This window comes from Balaenoptera physalus (assembly GCF_965194825.1).
Source record: "Balaenoptera physalus genome assembly, chromosome: 10".
NCBI lineage: Eukaryota > Metazoa > Chordata > Mammalia > Artiodactyla > Balaenopteridae > Balaenoptera > Balaenoptera physalus.
This window is the reverse complement of record NC_138889.1, coordinates 35142033-35160181: the sequence shown is the minus strand read 5'-3', so window position 1 is coordinate 35160181 and position 18149 is coordinate 35142033. Positions and strand designations below refer to the sequence as shown.

The 18149-nt window shown below is 35.2% G+C and overlaps 1 protein-coding gene across 2 annotated transcripts in view; it reads left to right on the top strand.

Moving 5' to 3' along the window:
• Positions 1-18149, top strand: part of ARHGAP42 (Rho GTPase activating protein 42) — a 295441-nt gene that overhangs the window by 207131 nt on the left and 70161 nt on the right. For both annotated transcript variants that reach the window (XM_082409915.1, XM_082409914.1), the window contains exons 6-7: positions 6573-6683; positions 16089-16193. In XM_082409915.1, the coding sequence (XP_082266041.1) occupies positions 6573-6683; positions 16089-16193 (216 nt within the window). The remainder of the gene's footprint in view (positions 1-6572; positions 6684-16088; positions 16194-18149) is intronic.

The window sequence follows — 18149 nt, the reverse complement described above, 5'->3', positions numbered from 1 at the left end:
CAGTGTTCATAGCAGCACTATTTACAATAGCCAGGACATGGAAGCCACCTAAATGTCCATCAACAGAGGAATGGATAAAGAAGTAGTGGTACATATATACAATGGAATATTACTCAGCCATAAAAAGGAACAAAATTGGGTCATTTGTAGAGATGTGGATGGACCTAGAGAGTGTCATACAGAGTGAAGTAAGTCAGAAAGAGAAAAACCAATATCATATATTAACGCATATCTGTGGAATCTAGAAAAATGGTATAGATGACCTTATTTGCGAAGCAGAAATGGAGACAGACGTAGAGAACAAATGTATGGATTCCAAGGGAGAAAAGGGTGGGGTGAGAGGAATTGGGAGATTGGGATTGACACATATGCACTATTGATACTATGTATAAAATAGACAACTGAGGGGAACATACTGTATGGCACAGGGAACTCTACTTAGTGCACTCTGGTGACCTAAATGGGAGGAAAATCCAAAAGAGAGGGGATATATGTGTATGTATGGCTGATTCACTTGGCTGTGCAGTAGAAGCTAACACCACATTGTAAAGCAACTATACTCCAATAAAAATTAATTAAAAAAAAATCAACTGCCTCAAAATCAAGGGTAGTTTAAATTTAGAGTCTCTAAAGGGTTATCAGGTTCTTGGTGAATATGAGGGCCACCCTTAGATAAGACATTGCTTAAACCATCAAGAAAATATTAACTTTATCATAATTTTAAAGTCCTCTAGAGTTTATGATTTAATTTTCCCTGACAACCTAGCTCAATATTTAATACTTGTTAGTTGCCCTCAATCCCTTGAGCTATGATAGAATATTCATTCTGGTTTTGTATTTAGTTGGATGCTAGAAAAACTTATAACACGGTTAGTAACATCCTCCACTTGCCCCACTACACACACACACACACACACACACACACACACACACACACACACACACACACACTTTTTTTCCAGGAGGCACAGCCCGCAATAGAATACAAACAGATATTGTGCAGAGAAACTCCTCAGAGCGTATAATGTAGACAAGGAAAAACGTAGCTTGCTTTTTATTTATTCCTCTATCCTTCCAGGAGTCAAAACTGTTATAGGGCAATGCTGCCGCACACGTATTTAATTCCGTAACATGGCATTAAATGTCATCTGTTCCCTTCCAGAGCAGCTCTGGTCCTTCTGTCAGCACCAAGCCTATTAAGTTCTCAGAAAGACCCCTCTGTGCCTTCTTACTGGCACAGCTGACTCTTTGTTCATTTTGCTCATGGAAAATAAGTGACTGCCCATTACCAGGACTGAATTAGGGGTCAGCTTGTGTTGGTAAAGCTCCAAGGCCATCAACTAGATGGACCACTGGAGCAAACAGAATTGGAACGAGACTCGTCAAAATTATGGGCTTTACAGTAGATGAAAAGAAGTAATATTTGATATGTGAATGGATAATTTCTTTCTAAGCATAAAATAAGAGGAAGAGATCATAAAGGAAATGTAGAAAGACCAGAATGCATGAAAGTAATCTATTTCAAAAAAAAATTAAATCAAATTAAAAGGCAAAGTGTTAAAAAAAAAAAAAAAAGGCAAAGTGTTAGGAAATTTATACAATATATGACACAGGATAACCATCTCTTATATATAAGATGTGTTTGCAAATCAGTGTGAAAAAGATAAAGACTTTAGTGGAAAAAATGGGGTAAGAATATGAAAGGGCACTTCATCAAAGAGGAAATATAAACCATAATAAATATTGTAAGTTTCAATGTCACATGTATTAAAAAGTGCAATTTAATAATAGTAGCAGCATGTTATTTTATTTTCTTAAAATATAATATCCAGTGCTCGCTTCGGCAGCACATATACTAAAATTGGAACAATACAGAGAAGATTAGCATGGCCCCTGCGCAAGGATGACACGCAAATTCGTGAAGCGTTCCATATTTAAAAAAAAAAAATATATATATATATATATATATATATATATATAATATCCATTGTTAGCGAAGGTATGGGAAACTGAGCACACATTTGCTTTTCTGGTGGGAATATGAAACCATTCAATAACTTTTGAGGTAAATTTGACATCATATTTCAATCAATGTTATATGTACAAGATAGTTGAAGTGATTTTATTGATAGAAATTTTCCCTAAAGAAATGATCAGAAATAAGCATAAAAATAAATTGTGTAAATATGTTGATCCAAGAGTTATTCACAATGCAAATTTTAGAAACATCTGAAATGGCACAAAAGAATGATTGGGATAAATATACAAATATAGCTTGGCCAAAAATGGAATTGATATGGCTGTGAAAAGTTTTATTTGGAAAATCATTTAAAGACATTTGGAAATATTTTTTAGCCTAAGAGGAAAAAAAAAAAAACAGGATTTAAACCAGAATGTACACTTTTATTCAGGTTTTTTAAAGTAAGTTTGTGTTTGTGTGCATGTTACACATCAAAATATTGATAGTGGGGCTGCAATTTTTATTTTCTTTACACTTTCCTGTTATAATAATGAACAATGAATAAACTTATAGTAATGAATATGTATTACTTTTATAGTTAGGAAAAAAGTAAAGGGATTCCTTTTAGGAACCCAGAGTTTGGGTTTCTATCTATCACTAAATATGCTTTCAAAAGGTTCTTCTTCTTCCCACTTCCTGAGTGAAGGGAATCCCTCAGGTTCTACCTTATAGCTCTATTCGTATCCTTCAGTCTGTGTCCCTGCTAGCTCTGCTCCTTCCATATTGTCTGTAACATCTCGGCGAGTATCTCCCACCATCATACCTGACCACCTTTGCACTGTCCACTGACTGGTTACCAGGACTTCAGACTACAACACCTTAGTGACACATGTGAAATCTCACACATTTTCTCAAATTTGCTCCTGCTTCTCACTTCTTTAATTCTGTTAATGCTGGTATTATTTCTTGTGTCAAAATTATCTTTGACATTTTTTTTCCCCCCTTGCTTCTCACACCCACATCCTTCAACTTCTCTTTCTAGGATATACCAAACACCTTTACCCTTATCAAATAAGAGCTCTCCTTATACTCACATGCACCCAGCTTTACCATTGAGTCAACACATTCTACACTGTCCTCACTTTAATCTTCTTCAGGTTCACCTCTGATCTTGTCTACACCCTCCTCAAACTTTTGCATGGTTTATAGGATGACATTTGCACTCATTCTCCCTATTTTGCCTCAATTCTCATTTCTGACTGTTTCAAACCAACCCTTTCCATCTATCTACCAAAACATAACTTCTCCTGACTTTATTCCCTCACCGAAACTCTTCTTTTATCTCCATATACTCTAACCTCTCCATTCTTCAGCATCCAGCTTAAATCCTTTCTCCTCTGGGAATGATTCAGCAAATATCACCTGAGCCTTTTTCCTCTATTTTGAATTGAGACAGCTTATTGTGGTTGGGGAAGAAGTTAGGTACCTACAGAACTATGTGGTTTTCTTATGCAATTAACTTGGTTCCTTACTAGGATGACTTTGCCACATAAATAACAGCTTATACCTGTTGTTCTGGAATAATTACTACTCCCTTTCAGTTTTAAAAGTTTAGACGATAAATTACATAGTTATTCTACTTCTCCAGTACAAAATACATGACAGTTGTTAGTGGGTATGTAAGTGTCTGCTACACACTATGAGCTTGAGTACTAAAGGAATTCGTCTGAGGTAAAAGAATGTCTTTCTAAATCTTGTACTGAAGAAAAGAATTAAGCTATTGTATTCTTTTAGCACTGTGCATTCTAGATGACCTTTCAAAGCAGATTCGGTATATTGAATTTAGTTGTTGAAGTCTAGGGGAAACCAGGCACAAAATTCCAAGAATCCTCTCCCAGTGGAGACACATAGGACTTAATTCCCCCAGCAATGAGTCGTGACAACATGTGTGAAATGTGGTCTACTAGAAACTCATAGACTGAGTGCCCATGGTTTTTACTGGGGGCTGGTCGTATAGGCACCCTCCGCTCGTCATGTACCCAAATTCCAGACTCCCAGAAAGAAAGCAGGTGTTCAAAATAAACCATATTGTTTGCACAGTTTCAGCATAGTGAACTACTCTTATCAGTTAGGCTGGTGGGAACCCTCCCAAAATCCACATTCCCATATGCCAGCCAAGGGCCAACCTTGTAAGCAGGCCTTTCAATGGATAGTATTCATGCCTGCTCTGCTAACTTTTCTGCACAGCTTTGTTGACCAGAAATAATCATTTTAGGCTCTAAGATGTCTCAACATTCTAGTTTGTTCCTGTGTGCTAGCTGACACAAAGACTATCTTTTAAAGTAAATGAAAGCTTCAGAAATAACTTGTGGAATAGACTGTTATCTCTGAGACTGAAATTATTCTTGCATCCTTTACACCCAATGGTGTACTGAAGCTTTCTCTTGGAGAGCTGATTTCTTCATCTCTTTCTCATCACTCGTTCAGTGATGTTGTGTTTGTGATTTGGAGCTGGCTATTTTGGGAATATTTTACCACAGAAACCAGCAAATACTGCAAATCAGACACGCTCCCCCACCTGCAAGAGAGCCAATTGTTAAACATTTATTAGCATACCACCACCTGTACCCCCTTACCATTTGTTCTATACGTAGTGTGTTCCTCTAAGCAGTGGTAAAAAGAAAATATATATGATTTGTGTGGAATAATGACTTTGGGTGCTGAGAAGCTTCTGGTCCATATTTCTTACCTGATTTATGTGTTCTTATGTATTAGTTTATAAACTTGAAATTCTCAAGTTTAAAAATCCCTACTGAGTTGCTTATAATATTGGGCCATTTTAAATTATATAAATAATTGCACAGCAAGTAGTAAGTATATATAATTATTTTTAAAGGTCTTTCTTTCAAATGAAGTTTTAAGATGCTATGCTAAGCCAGCAAACCTAATTTTATCTTTCTTTAAGCTTTTGTTTGTTAAATTATCATTGTAAAATGGCTACAAAACAATGTCCTATTCCCAAATTGTTGTTGGCAGATACTTAGTATTCCAGAGAGGCCATTCTTTTCATCTGCTTCTAGTAATCTCAGCTGGCAGTGAGGAGTGTGTAGCTGGGCAACGAAAGTAAAATCATGCCTCCCTACTAAACCAAAGTCAGTTTTAAAGACAGCATCCAAGGACGATGGTGGGCATAGAAGTGGGAAGAGAATGTGCATGGCATTGATGGAGCATGATTTATTGCTTGGAACCTTTGCATTTGGGGGCTCTGTTACCAGTATTATCTCTAAGAGTTTACCTAATATGTGGCTCTGCTGTTTAATAGTCTCAGATGATTTTTTTTAACATCTTTATTGGAGTATAATTGCTTTACAATGGTGTGTTAGTTTCTGCTTTATAACAAAGTGAATCAGCTATACGTATACATATATTCCCATATCTCCTCCCTCTTGCGTCTCCCTCCCATCCTCCCTGTCCCACCCATCTAGATGGTCACAAAGCACCAAGCTGATCTCCCTGTGACATGTGGCTGCTTCCCACTAGCTATCTATTTTACATTTGGTAGTGTATACTACTCAAAGCAATCTACAGATTCAATGCAATCCCTATCAAACTACCAATGGCATTTTTCACAGAACTAGAACAAAAAAATTCACAATTTGTATGGAAACACAAAAGACCCCAAATAGCCAAAGCAATCTTGAGAAAGAAAAACGGAGCTGGAGGAATCAGGCTCCCGGACTTCAGACTATACTACAAAGCTACAGTCATCAAGACAGTATGGGACTGGCACAAAAACAGAAATATAGATCAATGGAACAGGATAGAAAGCCCAGAGATAAACCCACACACATATGGTCACCTTATTTTTGATGAAGGAGGCAAGAATATACAATGGAGAAAAGACAGCCTCTTCAATAAGTGGTGCTGGGAAAACTGGACAGCTACATGTAAAAGAATGAAATTAGAACACTCCCTAACACCATACACAAAAATAATCTCAGATGATTCTTCCTCAATTAAATCCAAACATTATGCAGTTTTCATGATCTTTTATAGTGTGATTCCGGCCTTGCTTCTCCCTCCTTCCTTCCACTTACTTACTCTGAAGGCAGACTCTTTCATGCCTTTTTACTTTTTCATGGGAGTAAACTCTTTTTTATCTTTGACTCTTCACGGCCAGTTATTTATCTTAAGATTCAACTCAGAACACCACCATTTTCTCCCAGAATTTAGTCTCTTTCTTGTGATTCCCATAGATTTTCATATATTTTTACATACCCCTTTTATAATAATTTTTTAATGTAATGAATGTTGTGTGCTTGTTCTGTGTGTGTGTGTGTGTGTGTGTATGTGTGTGTGTGTGTGTGTGTGTGTGTGTGTGTGTGTATGCATTTTTCTTCCTGTTCAAAACACTATAAGCTCTTGAGGGCAAGGACTGTGTTTTCCTAGCCTCTGTATTCCCAAGACATAATAATTGCTATATTCAAACTTTTTGAAGGACTTAATTTTTTAAAAAAGATTTTAGAGTAAAACAGGATTTGAGTTCCTCTCTAACAGAGAACCTTCAGTAATCGCTCCCTGCGTCATGATTTGCCTTTTTTGTGCTTTTTAGGCAGATACACAGATTGACCGAGAGCATCAAAACTTCTATGAGGCATCACTAGAATATGTCTTTAAAATTCAAGAGGTTCAAGAAAAAAAGAAGTTTGAATTTGTCGAACCGGTAAGATTTATTTTCCCTATAAAATAGTAGGTACAGTACATCTCTGAAACAAAATTTGCATTTTTTTCTGTTGAAAATTATGTTTTTTAAAAATAAAAGGAGGGAGAGGAGTGGGGGAGGGTGAGTAGGTGGAGCACAGAGCACTTTAGGGCAATGAAACTAATCTATAGGACACTATAATGGTGGATACATGTTATTCATTATACATTTGTCAAAACTCATAACACTTACAATACCAAGAGTGAACTGTAATGTAAACTATGAACTTTAATAATAATATGTCAATATTGGGTTATCACTTGTAACCAATGTACCACACTGACGCAAGATGTTAATAATGGGAACTCTGTGTGGGTAGGGGCCAAGGGGGTGTATGTGAACTCTATAATTTCTTTTTTTTTTGAATTTTTAAATTTTATTTTATTTATTTATTTTTTATACAGCAGGCTCTTATTATCTATTTTATACATATTATAAATTCTATAATTTCTGCTCAATTTTTCTATAAACCTAAAACTGCCCTAAGAATAGCCTATTGATTTAAAAAACCTAAAATTAAAAATTAAGGCATGTATATTACATATACCTAAGGGAATATACCTTACCACTAAAGTGACCCATTTACCAAACCTTTAGTTGAAGGGAGAAGAGGTAAGGCTGTATTTCTTCCTTCGTTCCACCCTGCTTCCTTGCAAGGCTGGGACCTGCCTGACTTTCCAGTGAAGTCATTTATTTTCCTAAGTCAGTGTAAAAAGTAATGGATTCCCTAACGTAAACTGCATTATAGAAAAAGAACAGGTGGCTGGTCTTTATAAGCTTACTTCATTTTCTTAGCATTTTTTTCCCAAGTAATACCCTAATATGTTACAATATTGCCTGAGTAGGCATCTTCATGAGGTATCATCTATGATGAGTAAGGGTGAGTTCTACAGCCAAGATAGTGCTCAGTTCCCACGTGATGATGGAGTAGCAATCATAAAATATGTAAGAAATCAAATATATAATTTAAGCCATACTTTTCTTCCTGTGTCAGTTTATAAAAAATCTATTTATAATGGGAAATAAAATACCCTATTCCTATTTTAGTGGAGGTGACATGGAGAAGGGAAGATCCATTTCAAAATATATTTGAAAATTTTATTTCCTGATGAAAACCCATCAGTGATTCCCTAAAGATGATGGGAAACTGAGACAGAGCAGAGTCTGGGAAGAGTCATCAGCCTCTGCCTGGCTCCCAGCACCTCTGCTTCACTCCTCTCCCTTCAGCTGGAGCCACCTGACAGTCTGCTGGACACTTGGCAAGTTTCTAAGGCGAGCCTTTCAGCTAGAAGATTTAAGGAACCAGAGGCCACACCACAGGCTCAGGAATTTAACTTTAACCCTCTATTTGGGATGACAGCCTTGACTCCAAGTTCTGTTTGCCAAAGAGCTAAGTCCTTAAACCCCTTAGGGTGAATTGATAACCTCTTATTTAGCAGATGCTTTGAGGATCTGATTAAACTTTTTTGGGGGGCTCTCCGAAACTCATCTGGGGTTCATGGACAACTAGTCAGCCTAATAAGCCCTAGTCAACGAAGATGACTAATGCTTAAAATTCCTACTCCCCTTCTCATGGAGTAATAAGTCCTGCCTCTGAAGTCTATCATGGTTTTCGAAGCCTCTCTCCTTGCTGGCAAACTTCCTCTTTATGGCCTGCCTCTTGGAATTTCTGAATTTTAGCTCTTTGTTAGAATGCCCCCATTAATTCTGATGGTTTTCCTTCATACTCCTTCATTACCTGTTCCCATTCCCTTCAGATACTGTGCTCATCTTCTCTGTGGTTCTTCCTCACACCTGGAATGATCCTTTTACACCTGTAGTACCTCTCTGTCTCTGGAGAGGTATGCAGGTAGCCTATTTCCCCATCTGAGCCTCTCTTATAGCCCATCCTGTCTGGGAACAGTGAACTAGACCATTCTGTAAGATGACATCAGGTATATAAAGAAAACGTTGTAAAATTGTTTGCTTATAGGTCACAGAAGGAATGATAAGAATTTATGAATTCTTGTGATAATATAGGAAGAGAAATGGAAATTGTCCTTCAGTTGAAATGTGTTTTCTTCTCTCCCTCTACTGTATCCCGAACTGGGATGGTCTGATAAGTCTTCTGTAATGCATGCCTTTCTGGTGACACCACAATCAAGGTCGATGTTAAAATTGTCCTTCTTCCAAAATATTTTCCTGGCTGCTGGATTTTTCCTATTAGAATGTCTGGCCAAACCAAATAGTACTGTCAGTTTAGTCTCCTTCTCATTTCCAGCCGCAAAGTCTCATCCACGGGGTTTTACTTAATTTCCACCCCAATGTTGAGAAGAATAGAAATGGGAGCAATAGAACATGGGCATGTTGCTCTTTAGGTTATGCATTTACAAATCAATTTGCAGGAAAAAATCTTTTAAAATTTCAAAAACAAAGCCCAGAGGAGCTATAAACATAAAAGAACATGAGGATACTTTAATATCTTTGCAGTTTTTTTCCTGCAGAAATCCAATTCCTGTTGCATAAAGTTTTATATTGCAGAAATGAAGCAGTCTATGCTAGTTTAGCTGAGATTTATTTAACAAATAAGCATTAGAGTAAAGCAAAATACTTTAGGGATGCAACTAATCTCATACAGATTGTATGATATCAAGTAGAAAATATAAATAGTCCTGGTGATTCCCATTAAATAATATCCTTACTTTATGATGATCATTTGAGATAATTTTACATTGTTTCAATTAATGTCAAGATCCTACGACAGTTGATCTTTGAACAACATGAGTTTGAACTTTGTGGATCCCACTTATATTTGGATGTTTTTCAGTAAATACCGCAGTACTACACAATCTGCTGGTTGGTTGAGTCTGAAGATGCAGAACGTACCAAGGCAGGACTGTAAAGTTATATACAGAGTTGCAAAGGTTGCGTGTGTGTGTGTGTGTGTGTGTGTGTGTGTGTGTGTGTGTGTGTGTGTGTAGGTGTCCTTAATTCCCAAATTGTTTAAGGGTCAATTTGTACTTACAATAAAACTTCTACAGAATATTCAGATGATATTAGTAATAGATGTTCCTACAGTGTCATCATTCTAAGGAGAATCTAGGTCTAATACAAGGAAAAAAGAGGGGGCATTTATATATTTTTTATAAATTATTATTTTTGAAGTATACAGAAAGCCAGCTTTTTAAACTCAGTTCTCCATTAGCTATATGATTTTAATGGCCTTTTTTCCCCTCTGTTTATCTATCATATTTTATATAGAAAGTGATGGTAGCTAACTCATTATTTTAGACCCGTACTACCCAGTATGGTAGCAACTACTTGTGTTTGTCTATCAAGCCCTTGAAATGAGACTAGTGTAGATTAAGATGTGCTCCAAGTGTGAAATAGATACTAGATTGAAAAGGCTTTAGTACAAAAAATTTTTTTAAAAGCATGTGAAATATCATTAAAACCTCTTCTATATTGATTACATGTTGGAATGATAATCTTTTGACTACATTGTGTCAGAATATTAAATTTCACTTGGTTTACATTTCTTGTGACTACCAGAAAGTTAAAAATTTCACATTGGTTTGCATTTGTGGTTCACATTATATTTCTGTCCAGCAGTCCTAGCTGTAACCTTTCAGATTTGCCGAAAAGATATTTGAGTTCAGATCTGTAATGGGGGAAAAGAGATCAGCAAGAGAGAAACATCATCTCCTGACTCTTGATCGTAAGATCCTCCTACTTCTCAGAGTTGCCCGGAGCTTCTGAGAATTTTGAGGGATTAGGAGAAAAAGCTTGAGAAGTAGCTGAACATGAACAACCTACATAAGAGAGTTTAACCCCAGTGTCTCAGAAGTCTGTTATGGGACATGAAAGTTTGTGATTCAGAAAACCAAAAGAATCTTTTTATGACAACTCCTTTATGGTTCATTCAGCTGCAGTTGGTGTATGTTTTGATTGTAGCCTTTGAGAGTACTTAATTGGGACTAATGTTTTGTGAGCAACTACTATGTGTCCCATGTTTTCTGTGTTCTCCCACATGAACCCCACCACGGCTTTATTATTGGTAGCTGTTATCCTTCCAGATGAGGAAGTTAAGTCACAGAAAGATTATTAGTTGCCTGAGGTCACAAACCTAAAGAGGGGGAGAACCAGGAATCGAGAACCCAAGTCTGAAGTTACTGTTTTGTACCACCTACTGCCTTAATGGCTACTTGATTACAAAAATTAGTTCTTCTTAATACTTGCTCTGACCAAATAAAATGGATGACCCTAGAAAATTGGATTGTAAAGCTATTTTGATTCCTTAAAATAAGAAAAAGAAAGTAAGAGATTGACCTTTACTTTGGTAAAGATATTTGAGTCAGGGCACATACCTGTCCATTCATTCACCTGTTCTTCCATCCTTCTTTCATCATCCTGTTTTAAGTTGTCTCCCCAGGCCACAGGTGACTGGCCACTTTCCATGTAGAGACAGAAAAGTATAATGGCTGAGTGACGATAAGATGGAATTTGGCTTCAGTCTTAATAACTGTGTGAATTTGGCACACTTTTCAAATTCTGTGTGCCTCAGGTTTTTATCTGTCAATCAGGGATAAAATTTGTATGTAGTTCCCAGGATTGTGATGAGTCTCAACCGACACAGGTAATGCACAGAGTAATTGCCTGGTTCATTATTAACATCAGCAAGGTATCAGCTAGAGTGAGCTCTCACATGGACTGTTATTACTAGATATGAAAACAATATTGATGAATCATTTATTAGTGTGGCTTCAAAGCCAGATAAAGCTTTTTCAAAAACACATTTTTAATTTTAACATGCTTCAAAGTATACATCTAAATTCCGTAAGAACATTTTCATTTTAGAGTGTTCTTTAGACTTCATTTTAGTCTTTTTGAATTATGTTTAAAATTCATATGATAAATGAAAATAAACTATTAAATATAAACTAAAGCACACTGCTTTTGATCCTCTTCCCTTATTCTGCTGAATTTAATTTTAAATCATTTTTTGAAGAAAATTTCAGGTAATTTAGTTAACATGCTTTAGTTTTTTAACTTATTATATCATGAAGTATACTATAAAATGCTTTGTGGGTTCTCTAAAAAAGTTTGAATAATTTTGAGACTGAACACCAGCTACTTGCTAAGTTAAAAAAGACTATCAGATAGTATATAGACTTTCAGGTCTTGAAAGTCAAACCTTTTGTGTTCTTTTTCAATATGATTGGTTAGCCTTAATGTAGAAAATTTAATTTAGGGTAAATTAAAGTGACAATATAAGATAACGTCATTAAAAAAAAAAAAATAAAAACACTGTAGGACTAAAGGTTACATTTCTATCCTGCTGAAAACCTAAGTGCAATCATTCTATAAAAATGAAACAATAAAGCTCTCCTCAGCTCGTATATTTTTAAATAAAAACTGTGTTGGTTTTTGGATTTAGTTCTAGATACTGTCATTGAACATCTGAAATTTATAATAGCAGTTAGATAGTGAATAGAATTTTGGAAAAGTAAGAAAAATGCATTCTATGTGTTTGGCTAACTCATCCCCTTGTACTTCATATATGGGAGAAGAATCTAAAAAAGAATGGATATATGTATATGTATAACTGATTCACTTTGCTATATACCTGAAACTAACACAACATTGTAAATCAACTATACTCCAATAAAAATTTTTAAAAATAAATTAAAATATTAAAAATTAAAAAAACAAAAAACTGACCAACCAAAATTAAAAAAAAAAATCCATCATGTAAAGGCCTGGTCTAAACGTAGCTTCTGCTGGGCTTAATCACATCAATGGCCACATTACCTTCTTCATTCCCATTTAGTTGAAAAGATAAGCTGACTGTTCTTCCTTGTTTTGTTCCTTTACCACAGAATTTTACCTCTCCCTATTGCTACTTCATCTGAATTCCATCCCCTTGAGATCTTAGAAATTCTTACCTTCAGAAACTCCAGTGAGACTCTACTGCTGAGGCAGTATATAGCCATGAATTCAAAAAATTTTGGCTCTTTAAATTAATTGAATCTATATACGTATCTATTCATTCATTCATTTGTTCTCCCATCCTTCTTTCATCACCCTCTTTTAAAAGTTGTCTCCCTAAGCCACAGTTTACTGACCACTTTCCATCCTTGACTCTTTTTTTTCTTCAGTTTTCTCATTTATTGGGTTAGATTTTGATACTTTTTCATTTCCATTCAATAAACTCCTCTGAGCGTCCATGCATTAGACTTAAAGCACTCTGTAGTCATTCTGAAGCTGTCCTCTAACATGTTTCTGTTCCTCCAAGTAAAGAATAGCAGAGACTACAGCAGTAACTTGCAGGCCAGACACCTGTACAGGATGAAAATTGATGCCTTGCCTTTGCGCTGCTTTTCCAATCTTCTTAGAGATTTCAGTGGCCAAATGTAAACATCTGTATAAGATTTTGATTTCTTTTAGTGCATTGTGATGCTCTGTGTATAAGTGTTTGTTTTTATTGTTTTAAAAAAACAGCCTTATTGGGTTGTATAATAATACACATACCATTCGGTTCACCCAGTTTTAGTTCGTTTTTGTCTATGGTGTGACATAGGTGTCCAACTCCATTCTTTTGCATGTGGCTATCCAGTGGTCCAAAAATTCTTTGTTGAAAAGACTATTCTTTATCCACTGTATGGTCTTGGCACCCCTGTGGAAAATAAGTTGACCATAGATGTATGGGTTTACTTCTAGACTCTCAGCTCTCCTCCACTGATTTCTATGTCTGTCCTTGTTCCAATATCGCACTGTGTTGATTACCCCAGTGCTGCTCAGTTTGGACAGCAATCATCTGGAATTACTGGAATTACTTCAGATTGCTTCGGAGGTCTGCCCCTCACTCCCATGCTAAACCCCGACACCTTTTTTCACTTTGCTATTCACAGTATCACTGGTAACTGTGGGCCCTTAAGGCTTGAAACCTGGTGATTAATGGGCTGGGAAATTATGAATAGCTGTTCCCTTACTGACTTGTAATGGGTTTTGCTAAATGATTATCTATAAAGGCAGTATCAGTTTTTACATTTGGTCAGGTTTTTGGAGTGGAGAAGTCATTTGATTCTAAAGCCCTTGGGAATAATGAAATGCTATATGAGTTTGTCCTGATGATAAAAGTGCCTTTCTTAATATTAAAACCTAATCTATCTAGTAGTTTGTAGTGTTTGTTACTGTTACTTAAAAGCCAGGTTTACTTTAAGGTAAGCTGAGACAGTAGTCTTTCTCCCACCACTCCACCCACTCAGGCACATTGAACAGAGAAAATGACACGTGGGAGATGCAATTCTTAAAGATTGTCAGGCTGTCCTATTAAGTTTCCTTAATTTAACATCATGGAATTTATTGAGGATGAAATAAATGAGTATATATTCAAACCTAAGAAATGTTTAACTTTGCTACCATCTAGAGGCAGTTACTTCATACATGCTGTCTTTATTAAACTTTCCCAAATGCTACTTCCAAAGTAGATGTGGGACAAACGTAAAAGATAGGTGGCTCTTTGTATATAATTTTTCTGTACCTCCCAAAGAACTGTGCTGTTCCTAGTGGGTGCTCAGCACGCATTGTGAGATTAAAACATATTTGTTTGCTACTAAGTGAATCTGAATTTTACCAGAAGTTGCCAATACGAGATGAATCTCAGGGGATTGGGTGTTTCATAGGAATATTTATTGCAGATATTCTTAAAGTATCTTCTTCATAAGTTAGATTCTTTGTACTTAGCATGATATTAGAATAGTATCTTTCTTTTATGGCATCCAGTTCCTAATAAGACAGTTTAATTGTGGGCTAATTATAGACATTAAAAAATTAAACAATACTCCTTCCAACAACTTCATAAACTATTATTCAGATATTTAGAAGACCTAAATACTTCAAAAGTATTTTCTTATTTTGTCTCTGAAAATCTCTAAATCTACATATCCACGCCTCAGTTAATTAAAGGTAATTTTAATCCTATTTTAAGACACAGTTCTTTTTAATTGGACCACAGTATGTGCAAACTATATATCTTAAATTATTGGATAATTTAACAAATATGGCATCCTTTTAGTAAAGGATAAGCTATGGAATTTTAGTTTTGAAAATAATTATTGATGTAAAATTGACAGTGTAAAATAGTTCTAAAATTTGCAAACAATACATTTGGACACATTATCAGGAACTGTTGAACAAGTGAAGGAAATTCTTTAAAATATAACAACTTAAAACCAATTTGAAAGTATATGCTTTCCAAAACTAACATAATTTTGTAAGAAGTTGACTTGTTATAGGAAGAAGAGCATTAGGTCATTGTAGAATCAGTTTTTAACTGTTGGAAATCATAACACACATACCAGTTGATGCTTAGCTGAATCTTCCTTCTTCCCCAGGCAGAGGAAATGACGGGATGTTATTCACATATGAAAATGGTTTCAAATTGTGTTTCTTCCTTAACTTAAAATAATAGTTTACAGACATATTATGCTATTTGAATTAGAAAAACATTAGCCACTTCTCAAAAATATTTTCTAACTTTATTGTAGGAAGAAGTTGTGGATGAGATTGAATTGGTGGACATGTCTGTGGAATAAAATCCCAGTGAATTAAATGAAAAAATTTAAGTAAATTATTTTTCAGTTATAACATTTCATATAAACAACTGTATCCTGTAACTCTATGGAGAGCTGCTCTTGCTTTACAAATAAGAACATCATAAATAAGCGCATATGAATTTGGGATTAGAAGGCTAGGATCGTAGAAATTGTGCTTTTCTAAAGGAGATTTTTCTCTAACTCTTACATGAAAGATCTGTATCTAGCTCCATGTTTTTGCTCAACTCTTCCCTCGGTTTTGAGTTCTTCCTACTGCTTGCTTAAGTGTTGTCTGTTTAATACCCAAACCAGTACTGCCACCTTGTGATATTTTTCTTAATTTCATCTGGCCATCCTTATTCCTTTCCTTGGGTACTTTTATCTCTAATTTACTGGTTTAGTCTTCCTCACATCTGCACATGTTTGAATTTGGTTAGAATCTCTTCCTATTTTGGTTAGAATCTCTTCTATGTTCCTGTGGTCTTTATCCCCATTAATGTTCTCTCCTGGATATTTCGTCAGTGCATTGGAAGATTAGAGTACTTGACTTGACACCTGTCCATGACAAGACTTAAATATTAAATCACGTCTACCAAAAAGGAAGTAAAAATTAACTTCCATGTCTTCTGTTTCACATCCATAATTCTAGTGCCTACTTAGCTAAGGAGATTCAAAATTTGTTAGCTTGAGAGATTAGAATGAAATATAATTACTCTAATTTATTATATTTGCTCATCATTTTTAAAAAACACGTTTTCATGGTTTCTTTTTTATCTCTTTATTTTTGCAGCTTTTGTCATTCCTTCAGGGTTTATTTACTTTTTACCACGAGGGATATGAACTCGCCCAGGAATTTGCACCATATAAACAACAGCTGCAGTTCAACTTGCAGAATGTAAGACTATACCTGTTCTCACTGCCTCTCCTTAGTGAATAAGATGATCCCAGGGCAACTGAGTTATGACCAAATTGAACCTTGGAATCTTTCAGAAACTTACCTAAGTACAAAAAAAGCTCACTCATTTAGAAAAGCCACTTAATAAATTTATTTATTTTTTTTTATAATTGCTGGTTGAAAGTATGCCAGGAAAGAGTTAATCTTATTAACTCTTTAGAGTTAGAAAAATATAAACTGGCAAATTTCGTAAAAATAAAAATATCTGAGGTGCAGAAACCTTGGAAGCTTTTGCCTTTATCTAGTGTTTTCATTTTTTTACTGGGTGAACTTAGGCAAGTTGTATTTCCTGAGAGGGCAGCATTTCTATATTTGTGAAATGAACAGGTAGGCTTTCACACTGTCCCTTTCCTCCCTGAAGTTGTACTGTTATATAGCTGATATTTAGTGTTTTGTAAAAATAAATTTAAATGTGGTTTTGAAGCATTCATAATAGCTGCTTTAAAGCTACAGGGAGAATTATTTACAAACATCCTATCTATTTCTGTCAGGGTTTATTTTGTAAAGTTCTCCAATCAATCCTTTTAATATCTGATTGCATAGTTAGACAAATTCTGATTTACGTATGCTGAACACCAGTTACACTTAAAAAAAAAGTTAGCCAATCCATTTCTGCATTATCAAATATGACAAATAACAAAATCTTAATTGTTGAGGATTTTGCATAAATGAAAAGTTATTTCTGAAACCCTGTCTAGTACTCTATAGCTAAAATAATTTGTGAAGGTTTCACTTAATTTTCTATAAAAAGCATGCCTTTCACTCCTTACCTGATTCTTGCCATTATGAAGATGTTCAGCAAATAGGAATATGGAGTTGGAGTGTCCCATGAGAAATATGTGATTGGATTTATTCCACCTGTGTTTCGAGTTTAGCTTTTTATTTAACCTAGATTTTCTAGCAGAATCGATTTCACATTCAATTCATTCCATTGTTTTTCAATATGGAATGCATTTGGGATTTTTCAGTAAATACTAAAAGGGAAAATTATAAAATCCAAAGTATTTTTATTATTTATTTCCATATTAAATGCAATTACAGTAAGATTCCTGGGATTTGAGAACAGGAGACAGGTAAAGTATCAGAAAAAATTCTGATCCTCATGTTTAAAAGGGAAAAGCGGCAAAAGTGGCAACTAAGAAAAACTTACTTTGAGATTCAGGTCTTTTAGTAGGGGCCATAACAAAATCTTAGAGTTGGGTGGTGATGATTTTTATGTTTCCAAATGAATATTGTTGAGATAATGTGGCCTGAATACAAAATTGATTTTCATAGAGAAAAGCCTTATGCTTTCTATGTCTTCCCTTAAGTAAACTTGCTATGATGTGAATAAGCTATTTCTTACAATAGAAGAAGTTAGAACTTGGAAACCTATTCATTTTTATGAGTTAATTTACTCACTGACTTCTTGATAACTGTATTAGGATTTCTGAAAAACAAGTTAAGTGATACGTCTTCAAAAAAGTGTTTGGAATAAAAGTGATGAACTTTTTTCTTGGTAAGTGCCACATATATCAAAAGTATGTGGATTTATTTTAACCCCCAAAAGAAATTAAGTCCCTGTGTATCTTCCTTTTTACCTTAGGTATTATGGCATATAAAATTCTATTTAATTAGTTTTGCGTATTTGTAAAACTATAAGTTGTCCCCCTAGGTAATGTTAAGTGGGAAGTTGGATGAAACACACACACACACACACACACACACACACACACACACACACACAGAGATTCAAAGAAAACATGCAGAAGGTCATTCAGCAAAGTTTCACTAAAGTAATTCAAAATTAGAACATAGGATTCAACGGAGAGGGTTGTGGATATGGTGAACAGTCCTGAAAGAATCAAGGTTATCCTTTGCACCATTTGCAGTTTTGAAACTTTAGGCTGGAGGTTC